At 34.2% G+C, this 21,054-nt stretch overlaps 3 protein-coding genes and 1 pseudogene across 3 annotated transcripts; 2 read left to right on the top strand and 2 right to left on the bottom strand.

Annotated features, from left to right (window-relative positions):
* On the bottom strand, positions 1,529-3,235 carry LOC104750393 (uncharacterized oxidoreductase At4g09670-like). Its single transcript, XM_010472179.2, has 3 exons — positions 2,659-3,235; positions 2,254-2,533; positions 1,529-2,015 (listed from the first exon to the last, which is right to left on the bottom strand). The coding sequence occupies exons 1-3, from the start codon at positions 3,163-3,165 to the stop codon at positions 1,690-1,692; spliced, it is 1,113 nt and encodes a 370-aa protein (XP_010470481.1). The 5' UTR covers positions 3,166-3,235; the 3' UTR covers positions 1,529-1,689.
* On the bottom strand, positions 6,435-8,580 carry LOC104750392 (butyrate--CoA ligase AAE11, peroxisomal). Its single transcript, XM_010472178.2, has 3 exons — positions 8,383-8,580; positions 7,296-8,149; positions 6,435-7,171 (listed from the first exon to the last, which is right to left on the bottom strand). The coding sequence occupies exons 1-3, from the start codon at positions 8,578-8,580 to the stop codon at positions 6,505-6,507; spliced, it is 1,719 nt and encodes a 572-aa protein (XP_010470480.1). The 3' UTR covers positions 6,435-6,504.
* LOC104750391 lies at positions 15,984-17,097 on the top strand. The gene is made up of 2 exons (XM_010472177.1): positions 15,984-16,964; positions 17,086-17,097. Exons 1-2 carry the CDS (start codon positions 15,984-15,986, stop codon positions 17,095-17,097), a joined length of 993 nt encoding a protein of 330 aa, XP_010470479.1.
* Positions 19,283-20,030, top strand: LOC104753600 (annotated as a pseudogene).

Genomic DNA, 21,054 nt, shown 5'->3' with positions numbered 1-21,054 from the left:
TAGTAAAACTCTTTGTTCTTGTTCGTGTCCGAGGGCTAGCTAGACTCTCTATTACATAAAACCTGATCACTCAATTATACAACAACCACCACTATTTTTTTTTTCACCTCAACGTTTTGTGAAAGTAATTATCTAAACTTTTTATGATAAACATTAATAAACTTTATTTTGTTTTATTTTTGACAAATTTCAAATTCTTATTTGGATTAATAGTTTACATTCTTTCACAATATTTGGGAGATGTTTACATTCCTTCACAATATTTGGGATATGTTTACTTATTTGGTACAATATGAATATAACTTCTCATAGCATGTATAAAAAAAATCGCCTAAATGGTTTTTGACCATTTTTTTTCTTTCTTTGATAGTAACTACAAACTAGGTTGAATAGAAAGGGAAACGAGTATACAAAAGCGAAACGTTTCTAAAACAAGAAACAATTTTTTAAAATATTTAAGAAATAGAAACGCTTTGGAAACATATGTATTTTTTTCCATCTAATAGCTTTATTAACGATAAATATCTGTATCATTTTTTTCAAAAGATTGTAAGAAAAACGGGCATGAATGATACAAAATCATTCAGGCTGACAATTGCCTGTTTTGCTAGTTTATCAGGTCATTAATTTTGCTCTCGATGTCGAAATGTGAAACTCATAGAAGAGTAAGCGGCTTCCCAACACCCTATAGTATCCAAGTAGTGTTTCAGGCGAGGGTTTGAGTTCGTTTTATTGACCTGCCACTGAGTTTGGAAAAAATCCTTGAACTTTAGACTTATTTACGAGGAATGTCACAGTGTTTTAGGAAAAAGAAAAACGGATCGGGTAAAAAAGACACGCAGATCTTTTACAGGTCGTGTAAACCTAATGAAAATTTTCTCCTTTTGTGCCATCATCGTTGTCGATACCATTTGAAGAGATTTTGTTCTTCTGTGTGCTTACTTTCTCGAGATTTACTGTTCTCCTCATGAGAGCGTACCATTGTCGCAAAAAAAATCTTCTAAGAGAGGGTCATCAAACGTATTTACAGAAAATACTAAGGAGAGAACTGGATACATCTTCAAAGAGAGAATTGATTTAGTCGATGAATTAAGGGAGAAAGGTGAAGACGAGATATGCGATTCAGAATCAGAAGAGGAAATTAGGGATTCGGACAAGAACCAAGTTGGAAAGAAAGAACCAGTTCTTGAGACAAATGATGGCCAAGGGAAAAAGAAAAAGAGAGATTAGAAGGGTGATGAATTGGATGAGCTGCCAATTTCTTATGGTTCCATGAAAATGACAAAGAAGGTAACATATCTACTTCTATATTGGCCTAACATATCTCAGATTTGAGTATATATAGTCATCTTCATCGATCTGCCAATGCGAATCTGCATCTTCATGTGATTACCACTTTAACATATATACGAATATATGATGGAACCAACATGAAGCCATCTTCAGGCTATCTTGCTAGATTAGAAAAGAATTATACACCCCGTGCTCGTCTTGTCATATGAAATGTTAAAATTATAGTTGACGAGAGTGAAGATAAAGTTATTATGGAGTATCAAATAAAATCATGAAGTACATAGACATAGCATTTTCGAGTTTTAAAAGTTAGCTACCATATATAACATATTTAAATGGGTCTATATATGGCACTAATATAAATATTATAATCTAACTAGAAGTTCTAGACACCATTTACAGATGAACCACTTCACAACCTATATCAACAGATTTCTTCACAGCATCAACCACCAACTGTGTCTTCCTACTGATCTCTGGCCACCTACGATCAGCCTCTGATTCTCCCCGCTTGATTCCTTCAACAAGCCGCGTGAACTCTCTCAGCATCATTGCTTCTTGAGACTCCCCAGTTCCGCCACAATCAAAGGTAACCCTCTTTGGCATTACGTTCCAACCAATGTGCATGTCCACGAACTTAGCACCACTTGTGTACTCGAACCAAGCTGTGTCCTCCTTGTAAGGTATCACATAGTCATTCATCTGAAACGAACCTTTTGACCCTGGCATGGTACATTTCGACATATGGTGTTGTTACAAAGATCATTAGTATTTTACGTATCATTATTTTGGTTTGGCTTGGTATACGTTTTTCTAATGAATGTAACAAAAAAATTATTATAGATCTTTTATTTTTGTTAGATGCAATATTATTCCTCTTGGCTTGGATTTGATTCAATTCAAGGCTGGATTTCTAAATTATAATTATAAAGGCTATGGTAAGAACTAAGAAGTAAGAACCTGAGATAGCTAGGTCAGTCGAAAGTTGAGAGAGGAAAGAGCAATGGACGATTGCGGTTGCGGTTGTACCAAACTGAAGGGAGGCAGAGCAGGACATGATAGTCCCAGTTGAGTTTGTGCAAACAGAGGAGGGAAGAGCCCTGACAAATATTGGCATTTGGTAAGACATAGCCCATAGAACTGCACCTATGGGGTACCCAAGCTCTCCAATAGCTCCGGCTAAACCCATAGCTTCTTTAGTCAGTTGCTCTGATACCGGAGTTGTCATTGTACTATACATCTACAATATATAAAATTATTTTGTCACACTTTGAGGATTAGTGATTAATTAAGCATTTTATATAAAAGTAAAATATTATTTTGTACCAATTTGCAATATATTGATTAAAAGAACAAAGTGCTTACGTGGCGAACATCTCCAAGCAATCCAGAATCAAACATCGTTTCTTTAATCTTAGCCGTCCGTTGATGATGCAACCAAACCGTACCGTCCATAAACTGAACACCGTTACATTCACACGCGTCCAAAATCTTGTCCAGCTCCGTCGCGTCTTGAGCCGGTGGTTTCTCAACAAAAACATGCTTCTTCTTCTCCGCCGCTGTCACTGCCCATTTCCCTCGCTGCGTTACCGGCATCGCCAAGTAGACTGCGTCGACGTTTGCATCGTTGAGCAGTTCTTGGTAGCTTCCGTATATAGTGACGTTCTCCGGCGATAAATTGTTGGCGGCGGCGAATGTTTTTGCGGTTTCGAGAGATGGATCACTGATGGCAATGATGACGGCGTTTGAGGATTGTGTTACTGTTCTGACGATCTTTGATGCGTATTTGATGCAACCAAGAAGACCAAAACACACCGTTTTGTTGTCAGCCATTGTTGAGTGTTTTTTTTTTTTGGCAATGTTGTCAGCCATATTAATTTTTGAGTTGTGTTCTAATGAAAGTGATGAGATTTGTGTTTTTTCACGTGGCAAACCGTATGCCTGACATATGAGTTATCTTCTTCAATATATTATTTTTTCTTTCACGTGACAAAAAATAACAAAAATAAAAATCTGATTTTTCATTAAATAAAAGATGCATTATTTGTTGACCTATAATTTATAAATACTTTAGCGTAGTTAACATAAATTTAACAATCCATGCAAACTAAGACAAAAATTAATTAAAACACAAACAAAACGGATACATACCATATAACGAAGATGCTGAAGTAGTGTATGTGTGAATCAAAACGTGATACATGATTGTTGTTGTTTTATGTGCGTGAGAAGTTTCTAAAAAATTTAAAAAGGCAATATTGAAAGACGGTTTGAGAATGAATTGAAGAGGAAAACTACTATTTATTGGGTTGATTAAATTGGAGTTTTACAACGAAAAAGAAAATAGCAAAAAGGAAAAAATCATTTTCTTACGGAATTTGGAAATATTCTCCTATGGTGATTAGGAAGACTTGATGGATATGTAAGGAGGTGTTGGGCACGTCCTAAAGAAGCAAGAGAGCTGAAAGATAAAGATAAAAACCTTAAAGAGCTTTCTCATTGTGTGCGGCTTGGTTTCGCGGTTTGGTGCTTGTGTTGTTCAAGCTTCTTTGTTCGTTGGTGTGACGTGTGTGTGAAGGTTGCTCAAGAGAGTTGAAGATCTGAAGTCTAGGCTCAGGGGGAGTTTAGCCCAAGGTTAGGTTATCTTGGTTTGAATCTAGACTCGGTGTGAGTTTAGTTAAGGGTAGAGATTTATCCTTAAGATTTCATGTTATAGAACGAAGCGGTGAATTAAGAGGGTTTTGCTTGATTTACGCGTTTGCGAATAGGTTGTATTTGCTTTCTTGTTCTAGTGGAATCGAAATCTGGACGTGGTCCCAGGGAGTAGGAAAAACCGAACCTCGTTAACAAATTTCTTGTGTTATTTACTTTATGCACTTTATTATTGCCTCATCCGCATTTACAAGTGGTATCAGAGCGGGTTCTCAATAGAGATTTATTCTAGTTTCGGGTAGATCAAGGGTGAGGGTAGCTCAGGAAGTAAGGCAAAGCTTTGAATCAGTTGTGATGAATTCATACAAAGAAGGCACGTCTATGTCAAGACCACCGTTGCTTGATTCAACGAATTACGGGTATTGGAAGGTTCGTATGCAAGCGTTTATTAGTAACCTTGATGAAGATTGCTGGAATTCGATTGAGCTTGGTTGGGAGCCTCCTAAAGTTGTGGATGAGAAAGGGGTTGAGAGTCTTAAGCCTAGGGATAAGTGGACTGCTGGAGAGAAAAAGCTATCAGTTGTAATTCGACAGCCAAGACAGCGATTTACAATGCTATTGATTCAAGCCACTTCAAGTTAATTTCTCAATGTGTATCAGCTCAGAAAGCATGGAAGTCATTGGAGAATATGTTTGAGGGTACTTCTAGTGTTAAGAGAACAAAGATGGATATGTTGGCATCACAATTTGAGAATCTAAGGATGGAAGAAAACGAAATTGTGGCTGAGTTCAATGCTAAGTTATGTGATATATCTAATGAACCTTTTGCTCTTGGAAAGCAGTACAAAGACAAAATGCTTGTGAAGAAACTGAAGCGATCTGTTCCTGCAAAATTTGAGTCAAAAATTTCTGCAGTTGAAGAAGCTCATAATTTAGATTAGATGGCTTTTGATGAGTTTGTTGGGATTCTAAAGGCTTTTGAATTAAGCAAATTATATGAAGCTGAAGGAGTAAAGAAGAAAGATGATCAAGTTAAGGAAGCAATAAAGAAGGAAGTTGACATTGGAGTAGCTCTTAAGGTATCATCTTGTGAAGATTCAATGGCTATGTTATCAAGACAATTTGCTAAATTTCTGAAGCGTAAGGGCGAAGAGAAGAAAAGTAGAATGGGTGAAGAGATGAAGACTTCATCAAAGAATGTTCAATGTTTTGAATGCAAAGGATATGGTCATGTACGGTCTGAATGTGCCAATCTACAAAAGCATAAGAAGAAGGCTATGAATGTTGTTACTAGTGATTCTGAAACTAATTCAGATGAAGAAGAAGAACTGAAGAATTTTGTGGCGTTTACAACTTTTGAAGATAGTTCTAAATCAGCGTCTGCATTAGTATCTGCAACTGCCTCTGAATCTGCAACAAAACCTGCAACTACATCTGAACATGAATCTGATAGTGATAGTGATGGAGAGGATATGAGTTATGAAGAACTTGGTAAGAGTTATGAGAAGTTGTATGCACATTGGCTTAAGGTAGTCGATGATAATTCAGTTTTGATTAAGGAGAAGCTTGAGTTAGAGGCTAAAGTCGTTGAAGCAGAGAAATATGCAACAGAGAAGGGAGAAGAAGCATTACAAGCTAAAGTGCAGCTTGAAGAAACTCAAAAGAATTTGAGGATGCTTAATAATGGTACAAAGAAGTTGGATCACATTCTGAGTATTGGCAAGACTGATAAGTGTAGCCTTATCGGATACGGTGTTTGTTTCAAGTGGAAAAGTCATGTCTGCTTCAAAGACTACTTCAAAGACTGCTTCAGAGACTTTTTTGTGAAAGAGCAGAATGCACCTAGAAACGTTGTTCGACCTGTTTGTCATCATTGTGGTGTTGTTGGGCATATTAGGCCAAAACGTTGTTCGAATTGAGAATGCTTATGATGTAAGGTTTCAAGGTCCTACATGTTATCATTGTGGAGTTCAAGGACATATCAAGAGGAATTGTTTCAGATTCATTCAAGGAGTCCATCATGGAGGTATAAGGCGCAACAGGATTTGGGTTAGAAAAGATGATTCTATGGAGGTGGTGTACTAGGTTATCAACCGCGTATTGCAAAGCGGGAAGAATTTTTCAGTTAGTTTTGACCATGTTGTGACTCATTCAGGGAGAGAATGAAGATGTGTTTGGTGATGTTTTTAGGAGTTTGGACTGATGAGTTCACAAGCATAGTCAAAAAGGGGGAGAATGAAGATGTATTGGTTTGTCTGAAGTAGTGTCTGTGTGATTCAAGACGTGATACATGATTGTTGTTGTTTTATGTGCGTGAGAAGTTTCTAGAAGGTTTAAGAATGCAATATTGAAAGACGGTTTGAGGATGAATTGAAGAGGAAAACTACTATTTATTGGGTTGATTAAATTGGAGTTTTACAAGGAAAAGGAAAATAAAAAAAAGGAAAAAGTCTGGACGTGGTCCCGGGGAGTAGGAAAAACCGAACCTCGTTAACAAAGTTCTTGTGTTATTTACTTTCTGCACTTTATTATTGCCTCATCCGCATTTACATATAAGTCTTAAAGCTTCGAACTAACGTGTTTAACATTCTCTCGATGAACTTTCTTGGAACCGGCATCGTACTCCTTGACTACCAAGGCCTTAGCGTTGTCTCTCAACTTAGACTTAAGGATCTTACCGTTGCTGTTCTTTGGCAAATCTTGAAAGAACACTACCTTTCTTGGACACATAAAATGCGGCATATTATCACGGCAATACTTAACGAGATCTCCTTCATTGGTCACCAATTCTTCTTCACTCTTCTTTAGAACAACAAAGGCACACGGGGTTTCACCCCACAGAGGATGAGGCATGGCCACCACAGCGGCCTCGAGCACTTTTGGATGCATGTAAAGAACTTTTTCGACCTCAATACTGCTGATGTTTTCACCTCCTGAGATAATGATGTCTTTGGATCGATCTTTGATCTCTACATGTCCATCAGGATGAATAACACCTATGTCCCCTGTGTTTAGCCATCCGTCTTTAAACGCTTCAGATGTTGCTTTAGGGTTCTTTAGATACCCTATCATTAAGTTGCTTCCTTTAATGACAATTTCTCCCATAGTCTTCCCGTCGCGTGGTACACTCTCTAGAGTTTCTGTGTTCTTCACATCAACGTCACCTAGGGCTATGCTCCTTACCCCTTGCCTTGCTTTCAACTGCATCTGTTGATGCTCTGGTAGTCTGTTTAGAATTTTCATACAATTTTTTCTGATTTTTAACATGGTTGTTGTGGAAAGTTTCTTCAACACCGTTATTTATAAGATTTGTAGTATATATATGTAAAACTTAAGATGGTGACTATTACCTGTTCCACTCGTCTTGCCACTCACAAAAGAGAACCGGGCCGGTGGCCTCCGTAAGTCCATAGCCATGCATCACTTGAAACCCCAGCTGTTCGATTTTCTTCAAAATGATAGCCGGGGGCGAAGAACCTCCGGTCAGGACCTGAACCGGCTGGGACTTGTGTGACTGGTCTGTTCGACCTCCTTCAAGGAGAAATCTGAAGACCGTAGGAACACATGACATGTGCGTCACACCATGTAATTCAATATTCTTATAGATCTCTTGAGCATTCACATGTCTCATGCATACATTAGTACCACCACGTGCAGCAACGGACCATGTGTGTGTCCATCCATTGCAATGAAACATAGGTAGTGTCCATAGGTAGATTGGGAATATCCCCATTTGCCAGCCAATAATCGAGCCTAAAGCGCTCAAGTAGGCCCCTCGATGGCTGATCACCACACTTTTTGGGTCGGCAGTGGTACCCGACGTGTAGTTCAAAGAGATGGGGTCATTCTCGTTGCGTACAAGGAACGTAGTTGCTAACAGGGAGGGCGTAGGTTTTCCTTTTTGGATGAGACCTTCGTAGTCTACCATCTTGGAGGAAGGATTTGTAGTGGAATCAAACTCGTTAATTAATATTATCAGCGGATGAGGTTGTGAATCGTGAAAGGGTAACAGGCGAAGGACTTCCCGGGTCAAAGAGGCAAACTCGTGGTCCACAAATAAGATCTTTGGCTGGGCGTGGTGGAGGATGATGGCTATGGTTTTAGCGTCAAGACGGGTGTTAATAGGGTTAAGTACGGCTCTGGTCATGGGAACGCTAAAATGCATCTCGTACATGGCAGGTATGTTTGGGGCAATAATCGAAACCTATACATAAATTTGTCACATACGTTAAAGGTAGATAAATATTTCATTAAGGTCAAAAAAAGTTAAGGATCGTACAAGCAATTTTTATAAATGCATCACTAAAGATAAAACGAGAGAACAAACAATAAATAAAAAATAAAGTCATATATGGTTCATATGTGGATCAGTATCGTCATGGCATCGTAGTATCGTATGCATATATATGCATGAAAAGGCAAATCGAAAATTCTTACGACGTCGTTACGGGTGATGTTAAGAGAGAGGAGAGAAGCAGCGAGACGACAGCAACGTTCGTAGGTCTGACGCCAAGTGAATCGAGTTTTTCCATAGATTATGGAAGTTTGATTAGCATAACACTCGGAAGCTCTCTTCAAGAACGTTATGGGAGTTAGAGGAACGTTGTTTGCTTCACATAACGCCAATTTATCCATCTTTGTATGTGTGTATGTGAGTGAATAAGGAATATGCAAATCCATATTATATATAGAAGATTATGAGAGGCTTCAAAACATAGACGATAGTGATAGATAACAAAATTTTGTATATAGGAACGATTGTATGCTGGTCATGCCTAAAGTTTTGGAAGCTGTCATAGAAAACATCTAAAGCTAGCTCTCACATGATATTAGCAGCGAGGACCTACCTTTAGGAAGAAGGGAATATTGTAGAAGTCGTACTAGACAATTTGCTGCCAAACAAGAAAAGTAAGACTACTAAATTCGTTTATTTTCGGACAGCTATCAGGTCGGGACGAATCCAGGATAATAGTTCAAGCCTACCTATATATGTTTAAATTTTTTAAAAAGGAAAGCCATACAATACAGTATTTGACAAGGACCACCCAAGTTTATTGTCTTAACTGTTTAAAGATTTAAGGTATTAGAAGTCGTTCAAATTGTATACTGGCCATTCATATTCACTATTGTTTTCATTGTTCACATGCCTTTGTAATCAAATAAATGGATCGTTCTCGACAGATTAGTTGTCTGTAACCAAAAAATTTGGTTAGTATTTTAATATCTTCGCTAACTTTCATGTACTAAATATTAGGAGGAAAAAATCTAACAAGGATTAGAAAACGATCCCTCAAACGCTGTTGGAAGACATCTTCAACAAAAGAATCCACATACGTTAAAGCATTAGTCAGACAAACATAATCTACCTATACATTTTGGGTTATACTCTTTTAGTTTTACTTATTTAAAAACTTATTTATAAAATAGTGAAAATACACCAGTTTTTGACCCAAATTTGGCAATTAATTGCTAGATTAACACTTCATCCTATCTCATTACTAGAATGACACAAATTTTATGTAAAAATATTAAAAACCCTTCAAACAACTTTTTAAAAGAAAAAAACAAAAAAAAAAACATAATATATAAAAATATAATTTAAAAATATAATGTTTAAAACTATGATTTAAAAATAAAAAAATCCAAAATATGATTTTAAAATAAGTATAAAATAATATTCAAAATTTTTAGATAAGTTTTATAAAAAAAATTATAATTTATGAAATATAACTAAAAATATAATGTATAAAATTTTATTAAAATATGATATATGAAAATATAATAAAATATATAAAAATATGATGTTTAAAAATTTTAAAGAAAAAATATGATTTACAAAAAAAAAATGTATAAGAATATGACGTTTAAAAATACTATCAGTATATGATTTATAAAAAAATATAATGTATAAAATATGATTTTAAAAATATAATTAAAAATATTTTGTAACATATGATTTATAAAAAATATTGTGTATCAAATATGATGTTTAAAAAATCTTTAAAAGTATGATATATAAAATTTAATGTAGAAAAATATTATTTTTGTAAGAAAAAACTGTCATAATATAAAACAAATCTGTTGTCACTATATTTACATCTAATAAATTTGTTATCAAACATCAGATTTTCTGAAGCAAAAAAAAAAAAAAAAACTGTCATACCGTAAATAAATCTAATATAGGTCTTTTTGTAAGTTATTTTAGCAAATTTTTAAAAAAATAATAAATCTGTTATCAAACGACAGATTTTTGTTTAAATAAAAAAATCTGTTGCAATTTAAAACAAATCTGTTGTCACTAGATGTCAAATTAGTAATTAATTTTCTGTTAAAAAAAAATTGTCACGTTATGACAGATTTTTAATGAAAAAAATAAATCTGAAATAACAGTAAAAATAAATCTGCAGACATTATATAAAACTTACCATATGAAAATCTGTTGTGTCTACATAAATAAGTGTGTCGTGAAAAATAAAACTGCCGCTAATTTTAATCTGTCGTAACTATCATTAAAAAAATCTGACGTCCAAAAAAAGTCTGTCATAATAAATCGGTCTTGCAAAAAAAAATCTGTTGTGCAAAAAAAAAATCTGTCGTATACTAACAAATCTGTCGTATACTAACAAATCGACAGACTTTTGTAAATATTTTGACTTTTTTTTTTTTAAATGCTGGGAGAGTAAACTTGACTTTCTTTTTTTTCTTAACAAAGCACAAAAGTGTATTTTAGGCAAAAAAAATAATTCACCTAACCCTCACATTTTATGAGTTAATTTAGTAATTAACCTCTTAATTTGGGGAGATCTAGTTTTTTTCCCTTTATAATATTGATCCTAAAAAAATTGCACAAAAAACCTATAAATAAACCGAAAATTCCTAAAGTATCTTTACAACAATATTCTGTTTTCCTTTAATTTTTTTTTAAACCGAAATTATCATATTAAGAACCAAAATCCTAAACTTCCCTAAAAACAATGTTAACAATTATTCATTCTACTTATAAATCCTAAATGGAACCAATCTTTGGATCATTGAATCAAAAATTAAATCAACAATCCATTAAAATATGAAACAATACCTAAGTAATAAATTTGAGCTTTTAATGCTATCACTAACAATAAATATGGTATTAAAACAAACAAACTAAATGGAAACTAAATTAAAAATTTAGGGGGTGTTATTCAAGGATGGTTTTAAATGGATTTTAAAGTATTAGTAGATTTCAAAGTTCAATGGTTTTGCAAATGCGAGGTCTTGGGTTTGGATGTTATTAGTGGATTTGGACGTTATTAGTGGATTTGGATGTCATTACTGATGGTTTTAAAAGTCATTAGTAGTGGACTTTTTAAATTTTTAAGGTAAATTATAAAAATATAACTTATACATAAATTATGTTGTGAAAACCAAATTAAATAAACTAAATTATTAAAACCTTATGTTACATTGTGTTAGTATTGCAATTGTTAAAATATAAAATTAAATTAATAAAATTATTAAAATCTTACGTTGGAAAGTAAATTCATAACAAAATAAATACTTTAAACTGCATAAATCAATATAAATACATATATAAAAATATAGTATAATATTTGTAGGATAAAATCTATAATAAACTTTTATCAAATACGGTGGTCAACTATTTGCTGCAAAATTAAAGATTTTAATTAAGCTCAAGATATTTAAAGATTTGATATGAAGACAATGACAACGAAATCACCGGGAGAAGCTTGAGAGAGATGAAATACTTCAAAAATTATTAGGATTGTGTTTGTTCGTGTTTTGGATGTAAAATCCATTAAAATCTAAAGTGAAACAAAATCCATTGGAAATAGAATAACAGCAATTTGACAAGTGCTTTAAAATCCATCCAACAAATGTTTAATCCAATAACAGCAGATTTTATACTTTTTAAAAAAATACGTAATTGAATAACGCTGGATTTCAAAATACCCTCAACTCCATTAAAATACAAGGTTGAATAACACCCCCTTAATATCTAATCAAGATTTTCAGGATTTCTAACTTGCTCACCAAGATTTATTCTCCTAACCATGACTACCTCTATAAATAACCAGTAAATAGAACAACTATTGTTATCATCATTGCAATACAGAGTTCACATTTTCTTATCATTAAAACATTTTCTTTCTCTCAGTTTTGATTTTTTTAAAAATTTGTCCAGTTTGTATAAAATATATGTTTACTATATGTCAACAAGATAATGAATACAAAAATAGAGAAGCATTAGTTTTTTGGGTTTTTTTTATTATGCTTATGTTTCTTTTTATCATTCTCATTGATTATATATATTCGATTCAATTCTTTTGTTTTTTGTAAAAATTATACTAATTCTTAATCTTTTTTTTGGTAAGGATTATAATTCTTAATCCCAAGTAATGTTGATTTCAATTGGGTTTTGATTTATATTTTCTGTAGCAATTATAATTCTTAATCTTAATCATTATCCTACATTGGTATACTTTATATGTCTATATTTTGTCTCTCCTCAGCATATATTTATTATGAATTTAGCTAGGATAACTGATTGTTTTACATCATTTTCTAAGTCTTTTCTATACATTTTGCATGTCTAGGTAGTTCTTGCATCATCCTTGCATACATTGTGCATTTCGGAGTATTTCAGGAATTGAGGAGACGTTGGAAGCGCATCCGTCCGAGCCATGCTCCCCAGCGTCCGTCCGAGCCATGCTCCCCAGCGTCCGTCCGAGCCATGCTCCCCAGCGTCCGTCCGAACCATGATGACATTGCATTCCATTCGACGCGCACGGACTCGATCGCACATGTCAGGAAGAAAGACGTTTGGTTTCACACGCTTCAGGAGATCACCGAACTGACGCTTTACCTTGTAGTTTTAAGTTTTAGGGTTTTCCATGTTGGACTACTATATATACATTTTGTTAAGTCTTTGCTGAGACATCTTATCTATAATCTCGTTTTCTTTTCCTTAAGGTTAACCTAGCTACCAAATACGTTCTGAGACTTTGTATTCCGATATCTTTGAGATTATTGAGTTTTTGCATTGGATTCCGTCTACAAAGTTGTTCATCTTATTTATATCTACCTAATAATGCTTGTTTCAATGTTTTCTGGGTTTGCATCCTTGATAATGATTTCCGGATCTGAGTAGTGTGGTTGTTCTTGAGGATGGGATATATTAGGTGGAAGATCTTATGATGTACAGTGTTTAAGTTTTGATTGTATGATTCCCTTCTGGACCAGAGTTAGAAATACTTGTTTCTCTATGATCAATTGGAACTAGGTTTTAGACATTTCCGCACCCAAATGGTGTTCGATGAAATGTCTGACCAACTAGTGCCAGAGACTTACATTCCTAGCCTAAGAGATTAGTTGTCTAGGATGTTTGTTGACGTGAATGAACTTGTTTTTCATGCCATGCTTGATCATGTTTCTTTAGCGAGAGCTAGGTTTGGAAGTGGTTGAGTTTGAGTAGCTTCTGTCAAGAGATTTGATTAGCTAAGAAGTGATGTTCATTGTTTAGGGATGGTTTGCTTGTGGCATGTTAAACACTATGTAGACTAGGAGACTCCACCGACATCAATTACTCCCATCCTTAGGACCTCTTTCTTTCTGATTTTTATTACATTCTTGAGACTGTTTTGTTTATTGCCTTTTAGTTCATGCTTAGACTCGTTTATGTTTTTATTCATTTTCGCTTCTTGTCATGCATTCTCGTTTCTAGTTCTGTGACTCAATTTCGTTTTGTATTGTCATTATTCTAGGACTGTTAGACAAACACTCTTTTTATATTGGCTTAACTTGTGATTCCTTGATTGCATCTTGAGTGATAGTAAAGTTTCCCAACTGGATTGACACCTTAAGTATTACAACTGCATAAGGTTAATTGAACCTGCTAGGATAGACATACAAAAATCCTAGTATCAATACTGCAGGACAAATTTTATATAAATTTTATTTCTAATTTAATATAAATAATTGTATAAAGGTTTTATATAAATATTTGTAAATTTATAAGCGAGTGTGAAACAAAATTTACAAGCATTCAAATTTACACATTTGTATATGTCTAAATCCAATTCTTAGTCAACATTAATATAAATTTAAAATTTCATTAACTCACTTAGATTGGTTTGATCCTAGAATATTGATATTAGATTCTTTGAAAGTTAACATATATTATGATTATGGTCCATTTACATTACCTAACTATAAACATACTTTTGATAATGACCCAAAAAAATGGATTGTTTAAATAGGAAGTATAATTAAATACTTTCATCCAAATACTTATCTTGAAATACATATTATAATGTTTTCTTGACTCTAATAAAGTTATATGCAAAACTAAAATAGTAGTGGAAGCCCTCTTGGCCCAGTGGTTGGCTTAGGGTTCATTAATGCTTCTACACCAAGAGATTGGAGTTCGAGCCCCAGATAATGCGATTTATTAATTGTGCAGATTAATGGAGGAAAATTTACAGACGATCTCCAGTGATGCGCAATTATCGTCGTTCGCCGTGATTCTACATACACATGAAGGTGAACATAGAGAAGGGAGGTCCATCAAGAACATGGAGTGGGAGAGCAAGAGTGTTTGTAGTGAATCTAATAGGGTCGGAATGAATTGTCCATGGTAGATTCATATGTAATTGTTCTCATAAAATTTGCAATCAATAATAAATCCAGACGATAAAAAAAAAACTAAAATAGTAAAACTTAAATTATAATATGAAACATTTCAACCAAAACCCAATATATATTTTCAAACTAGAGAAAACTAATTTTCATCCAAAAATAATTAATAGTGTATTACTGTTTTATTACATAAGAAATACTACCAAAAAATAAAACATAATTCTATTTTTAATTCTTAATTACAAAAATATATTATGACGATGTACCCCAGGTTAAAACCTAAGTTAGGTTCATAAACGTTTCATATCTCCATCTTCCATCTACATCTTTCAAGCTAGATTTACAAATTCTATTTTTACTTCTCTTGATACGGTGCTGTAGCTTAGTTAAGCTGCGAAAAATACAGTAAAGCTACCATGAGGCATGAACCACATCATATGTATACAAATATCTTCTTTAGAGAAGTTAAGATAATGATGTTTCCATAACTTAAACAAACCCATTAATGAGATTGATCATGGCAAAATCAGAGAGTTGCAAAAAATGTTAAAAATCATCAAATCTTTGAAAGATGAAATGTATTCTATAGCTTTGAATCAAATAATTAGCTTTAATTTATAGCACTATCTTCTTTTTTATTCTCTGCAATTTCTTATCTTCACCTTAATCAAAGGAAACGGCGTTATCTTTTTTTTTTTGTAAGTTTTTTCATTTTTACTCTCATGTGATTCTAAAATCCATTGTAACGTTTTCTTGTTATTGCTCATTAATTAATGTTCATACTTCAATACTTCATAGTTCATACTTACAAAAGAAATAGAAGCTTGTGATAGAGCTAGAGCTATTAGCTCAATCGAGTTTTCAACATCAGGTTTACTATTGTTTTAGTTTTAGAAGTGAAGAGTACAAATATCAACAAGCACATATAGATATTGAACAAGGCGAAAACGCATGGTAAAAATTTAGTTTTAAGCACATATAGAGTACAAATATCAACAAGTACAAATTCAACAACTGATGATAAATGAAATAGGTAAAAATCTAACTAAGTGACTGTATGTAAACACCAATAAATTTAGTTTTAAGCATCTACGTTACACCAATGATTTCAGGAATTCATATAAATATTTTTAAAAGAATTGTCAAAAAAAATTCATGGCATAGTATATCGGAATTACGTATCTAATTTACTCGTTCTAAAAAAAAAAAAAAAACTTTTTTAGTGCTAAAGCTGTAGGGGCAATTTAGTCATTTACAATATGAAGCATGAAACGTAAGTAACCAAATCGTTTGTATATCAAAAAAGATTCATCAGATCACTCTGTTACTCGTTCTGTTTTATCATTTATCTCTTTCTCTCTCGACTCCAAGATTTTCTCGGGAAAATAAATCCACGAAAAAAGATGACTTCTCGTCGTGAAGACCAAGCTTCTTCCTCATACCCACCACCACCACTCACCTCATCTCGTATCTACATTGGAACCCAAGCAAGAGAGATCCTCGCAACACGTGACATCAAAGGAATCACAAACCTCATCACTACCCTCTGTTACGGTAAAGAAACAGAGCAATCATCTTCATCTCCGAAGCTTCTCTACGAAATCTTCAAGCACCATTTCCCAAACATCTTAGCCGTGAAGCTCCTCCAAATCTACAGGTTCGGTGCCGATACAACAACCCCAAAGATTCGATCTTTCTCACTCTTTCTCCTCGATTCACTTCTCATGGATCTCGACGACTCAAGGGTCGGTTTGAAAACAGAGTCTTTGAATGACATCAAAACCCATTTGAATGCTTGTCTTTACGAGCGAGAAGCTTCGGATGAAGACTTCAAACTCCTCTCAAGAATCGTATCTCGTGTCGCTGTTGATGTTTTCATAGGAAGCAACCCTTGGGAAGAGCTCTGTATTTACATTCTCTCGCTTGACGGGAATAAAAAAGCTCTTTTGATGTTCAGTGATTTGCCAATGCTTCTTGATGATGAGTTCTTGATGCCGTTGTTGGACAATGGTCTTGGTTTAAAGATCGTTAACGTGTTGTTGATGAATCAAGATTGCGATGATGATGAGGAGTGGTGTTTAGCTTTGGAAGCTGCGTTTGGTTTGATTCTTCAGCTTGTGACTGTGAAGAGGGAGAGTTTGGTTTGGGATTTGGTTTACGCGATTTTGAAATCGGTTTGGGAGATGGTTAACGTGAAGAGAAGAGAGATCGTTGTGCGTAAAAGTTTCGTTAGGGTTGCAAGGATAGTGGGAAGAGAAGCTTTGAGGTTCTGTGAGGCTGAGTATGAAGTTGTGTCACGTTTAGGTTTTATGATACAGAGGATGAGTGGAGTTAGTGATGTTACGTTGATGATGGTGACTATGATTCATGAAGTTCTTGAGAGGTATTACATGGGAGGTCAACCATTTCATACTGGTTTGCTTAACCAGTTCCTGTAATTGGTTTTTCTCTTTAGTGACGAGTCTTGGTTTAATTTTGTGGACGACATGTACATATAATTAGTTCGTTTCTTTGTGATCTATTCATGTTGGTATGGATTTCGTTTCTAATTCACTGATGATGCTTGTGAATTTCTAGTCCATTAAGGAAGTTGGAGTTGAATATATCATAATGTTTGTGTTGAGACAAACTGATGGAAACGTTGTAAATTCATTTTGTAGTGTTTTGTCACGTATACGCCATAACGGATGCTATTGTAAATCAAATAGAGTAAGAGTACCATCGTGAATCAGTCACAAACTTGTCGTCATAAATCTATCTATAAGAAATGAACAAAAACTTTCATGCAAAATTCCAATTTGTGATGGAAATTGTGGAGTTTCTGAAAAAATAATTTTTTTTCCAATAAACACAATTTATTCATAATGGACAAGTTCTGAATTAAAGTCTTATCCTATAGGCTCAATTAGTGGCAAGAAAATTCTAACTTGTTTTCTTCAAGCAAGCTAGAACTCTCTTGTAATAATTGAGTTTTTTTTCTTCTCAAATAATCAATAAAGAAAGCTGTTTTTTGAACCGTAAATCAATTCCGGTTTACTATGTGTGATTCGTTTGTATATCCTTCAATTCATATCTTTGATGCAGTGTGAGCTAGTTTGTTTGAAATCGTAGTTTAAGGCGTGTTTGTAGGTCTTTTGGTGGTGGTTCAGGCTCTTCCTCATCAGATTGTAAGTACGGCTGAACCACATTGTCCGCCACTCCGAGGCTGGAGCCTTATGTTCTTCTTTGTTAATTGTCAAGGTTTGGTCGGTGCAAAGACTTTTACATAACCGTTAAAAATTCATTGATATCGACATTGCCGTATTTGAAAGATGGTTAGGAATTTTTATGCTTTGTCTTGGATGCTTTGTCAAACATAACCGTTAGTAAATTCATATTTTTAGGTCTTGACATTTGCTTTTGCCAATATAATTATCTCTCTTGTAAGACATATTTCTATATATTCTCTACACAAGCTCCCATCTCTTGATATAGTTTGTCTCCAGGAAATGTAATCGAGAGGCTGATGCTTTGGCAGCAGACCCTCCAACTTCTTGCATTGTATCTTCTTTCGCACTCACACACACTAACAGAAGCCCACTTGAATGGGGCCTGACCTGAGGGCATTGATATGAAACATTTGAATGGGGTTCTACTTTCTAGAGGCTCCACTTTTTTTTTTTCTTTTTTGGTTATATATGTTATGTTATGTATATTTAGTGTATATATATGCAAAAATATAAGTTTTTTGAGTAACTTTTGTTGAAAAAAAATGTAAATATTTACCTATTTTCCAATATATTTAATTTGTTAGTTATTTTTTAAAGATATTACACTACTATGTTTTTCAAATAAAATTTATGTTTAAATTGATTTTTATTTTATTTTATAGTTAATAATATCATGAAAATTATAATGTTATTTTTCATAATTTGTATTGGACCCCGGATTTCATTCACACTAACTCCTTATTACATACAAAAGGCGACTATTTTTGATATTCAAATAATGAATCAATACAATAAAACTTCTATGTTTCTCACCAAAGTATGACACCTCTGCTTTTGTATTGAAGCAGAGAGTAACACATCATTTAAAATGAATACCCAATCAAATTAAAACAATTAAAACACCTAAGAATAATATTTGGTGACTCTTGCCGATTAGGTTTCCTGTCGAAGGAATAAAATTATTTTTTCTGATTTGCGACCTCTTCTTCTCACTTCTAAATGTGTCTCGAAATCTCCGTAGCAAATTGATGCTTCATCGTCCTCATTTGTTAAACTTCAATCTTTCTCCGATCTCGTCACAGTATCATTTTAAATTCGTTGGTTTGGATTTGGATCTTGAAAGGGTTTTTGTGTTATCTGTTTTGAAGTTATTGTCATCTTCTTCGACTGCTTTTTAGATATTGCTTTTTTGGGTTTATGTTTTTAGCTGGATGTGTGGTAGTTACAGAGATAAGAGATGGGTCACGTATTGTTTAGTTTGATTTGATTCTTTAGTTTTAAAACTAAGTATCTCATCAGAAAACAATAAACAAGGAGTGATAAGAAAAACAAAGAGGTGATTTTTATTTGAGAAAAGAGTTTCAGTGACAAAGTTTGAGTCAAGCTTAGGTCAATTGACTTGTTCCACTACAATGTCATCATTTGATATATACTTAGGTTCCTCAAAGAACAAATGGTAAAAATTAATATCATATAAAGTTTATAGGAGCTATATGCAAAAAAGATATGCAATTCACTTTAACAGGAATGGGCGTCCAAAACTAAGTTTTGTTTTATTTTTGCTATGGTTTTAGTTGTTATTTACTACATTCCTGTGATTTTTGACATATGATGTTCTGTGTCATACAGGGCTGGGCTGAAGTTGTGTATATTAGAAGAAGTGATGCAATGCTAGCTATGAAGAAATACAACAATGTATTCTTGGATGGAAGGTCTATGAGACTGGAGATTCTGGGTGGAAGTACTGAGGCTGCTCCTGTTGCAGCTCGGGTTAATGTAACCAGATTGAATGGAAGGATGAATAGGAGTGTCTTCATTGCGTATGTTGTCGTCTCTTGGTCTGTTTTTCTTAACAAAAGAATAGTTCTGCATGTTTGTGCTGAAGTGAATGAATCACTGATTCTTGCAGTCAAGGAGTTAGAGGTGGGAGAGTAGGAAGAGGAAGATGCTCAAGTTCTTCTATGAGACGCCCTGCAACGTAAGTGTTAAAAGGAGCTTGCATTGATTCATATGGGCGGATGATGCATCGGGTTTATCATATTATTCATATTGTTTATGTGTGGCAGCCAACAAAACCAATAGGGAGGTGGTCGAGGCGGGAATCGTGGTAGAGGACGAGGTGCCGGAGGTGGCAGAGGGAATAAAAGCGGCCAAGGCGTAAAGAAGCAGGTGGAGAAATCAGCTGTGGACCTTGACAAAGATCTCGAAATCTATCATGCTAAAGCTATGAACATCTCTTAAGCAAAGCAAGACTTCACATTTTTCATGTACGTTTGTGTTCTTTTGTTCGTTTGTCTCCTACTAATACCTCAAATGTGCCAACAGTTTGGTTTGGGTTTGGTTTCGATTATGATGCTTTACTTTTGTTTTTCTCTTTTCTTGCTTCACTTTTACAGTCGCTCCCTTTGGTTATTGAAGTAAAAGAGATTTAGTTTGTAAATCAAAAAAGCTCTTACTTTAGTTATTTTGCTTTGCGTTATTCCAATTGCTAAACTGTACTTGAGCTAAATTAATTAGGTTCGACATAATTTGTTTTCCTCTGAATTTGCCATTTTGTTTTCTTTTTAACATGTTCCAACAACACTTGCCTTATATCTAAAACGAACAGTGCGGAAAAATTTAAGACCATCAAAATGTTTTCTTGTGTACAAAAATTCGAATCCAACACAAACAGCCTCAACTCTAACTCCAATCCCATCCTAAGAAAAGTTAAAAGAACACTTCTCGAAACCAAAAAAAAAAAATCTTATGTCAGAATCACAAGACAGTAGCAACGTTCAAAATTATCACTGCAAAACTGCTCCATATACCCGACTGTAATACAAATCGTTCTGTATTCCAGAGCTCTTCGTCGAATTTGCCGATGGTGTTGTTATGTTCACTGACGTCCCGTTTCTACCGTTACCGCGACTGCAATCCAATAGAAGATACCTGACACAAGAAGAATGAGCTATCCCTGAAGCAAAGAGTAAACCATGAAGACTCCGTTTCTACTGTTTTTTTTAGCACAAACACAGGCTTATATCACTTGCTCTGTTTTGGAAATGAGTGACTGAGCTAATCTCTGTTTCGGTGTTTTGAGTGGGTTTGTCGAAGTGGTACTTTGGTTTTTTAGTGCATTGTCATGAAGTTGGTTTTGATCTTGATGTTATTAAATTAGACTTGGGATTAGTTATTGAATTGTATTCATGAGATCGAGTTTTTTTTTTATATTAAAAACTGGAGTTGTTAATATTAAATTGTTAGTTCGGTTTAGTTTATTATT

The sequence above is a fragment of the Camelina sativa genome, chromosome 16, assembly GCF_000633955.1.
Source record: "Camelina sativa cultivar DH55 chromosome 16, Cs, whole genome shotgun sequence".
In the NCBI taxonomy this organism is placed as follows: Eukaryota; Viridiplantae; Streptophyta; class Magnoliopsida; order Brassicales; family Brassicaceae; genus Camelina; species Camelina sativa.
The sequence above is the reverse complement of the archived record's forward strand: the minus strand, read 5'-3'. Positions and strand labels throughout refer to the sequence as shown.

Coding starts and splice junctions, on each gene's coding strand:
- LOC104750392 (XM_010472178.2), bottom strand. CDS start 8,580: ATGGATAAATTGGCGTTATGTGAAGCAAACAACGTTCCTCTAACTCCC. Junction 8,150..8,382: donor ACATCACCCGTAACGACGTC/GTAAGAATTTTC, acceptor ATTTATGTATAG/GTTTCGATTATTGCCCCAAA. Junction 7,172..7,295: donor TGGCAAGACGAGTGGAACAG/GTAATAGTCACC, acceptor AATTCTAAACAG/ACTACCAGAGCATCAACAGA.
- LOC104750391 (XM_010472177.1), top strand. CDS start 15,984: ATGACTTCTCGTCGTGAAGACCAAGCTTCTTCCTCATACCCACCACCA.
- LOC104750393 (XM_010472179.2), bottom strand. CDS start 3,165: ATGGCTGACAACATTGCCAAAAAAAAAAAACACTCAACAATGGCTGAC. Junction 2,534..2,658: donor TGCTTGGAGATGTTCGCCAC/GTAAGCACTTTG, acceptor TATATATTGTAG/ATGTATAGTACAATGACAAC. Junction 2,016..2,253: donor GACTGACCTAGCTATCTCAG/GTTCTTACTTCT, acceptor GTACCATGCCAG/GGTCAAAAGGTTCGTTTCAG.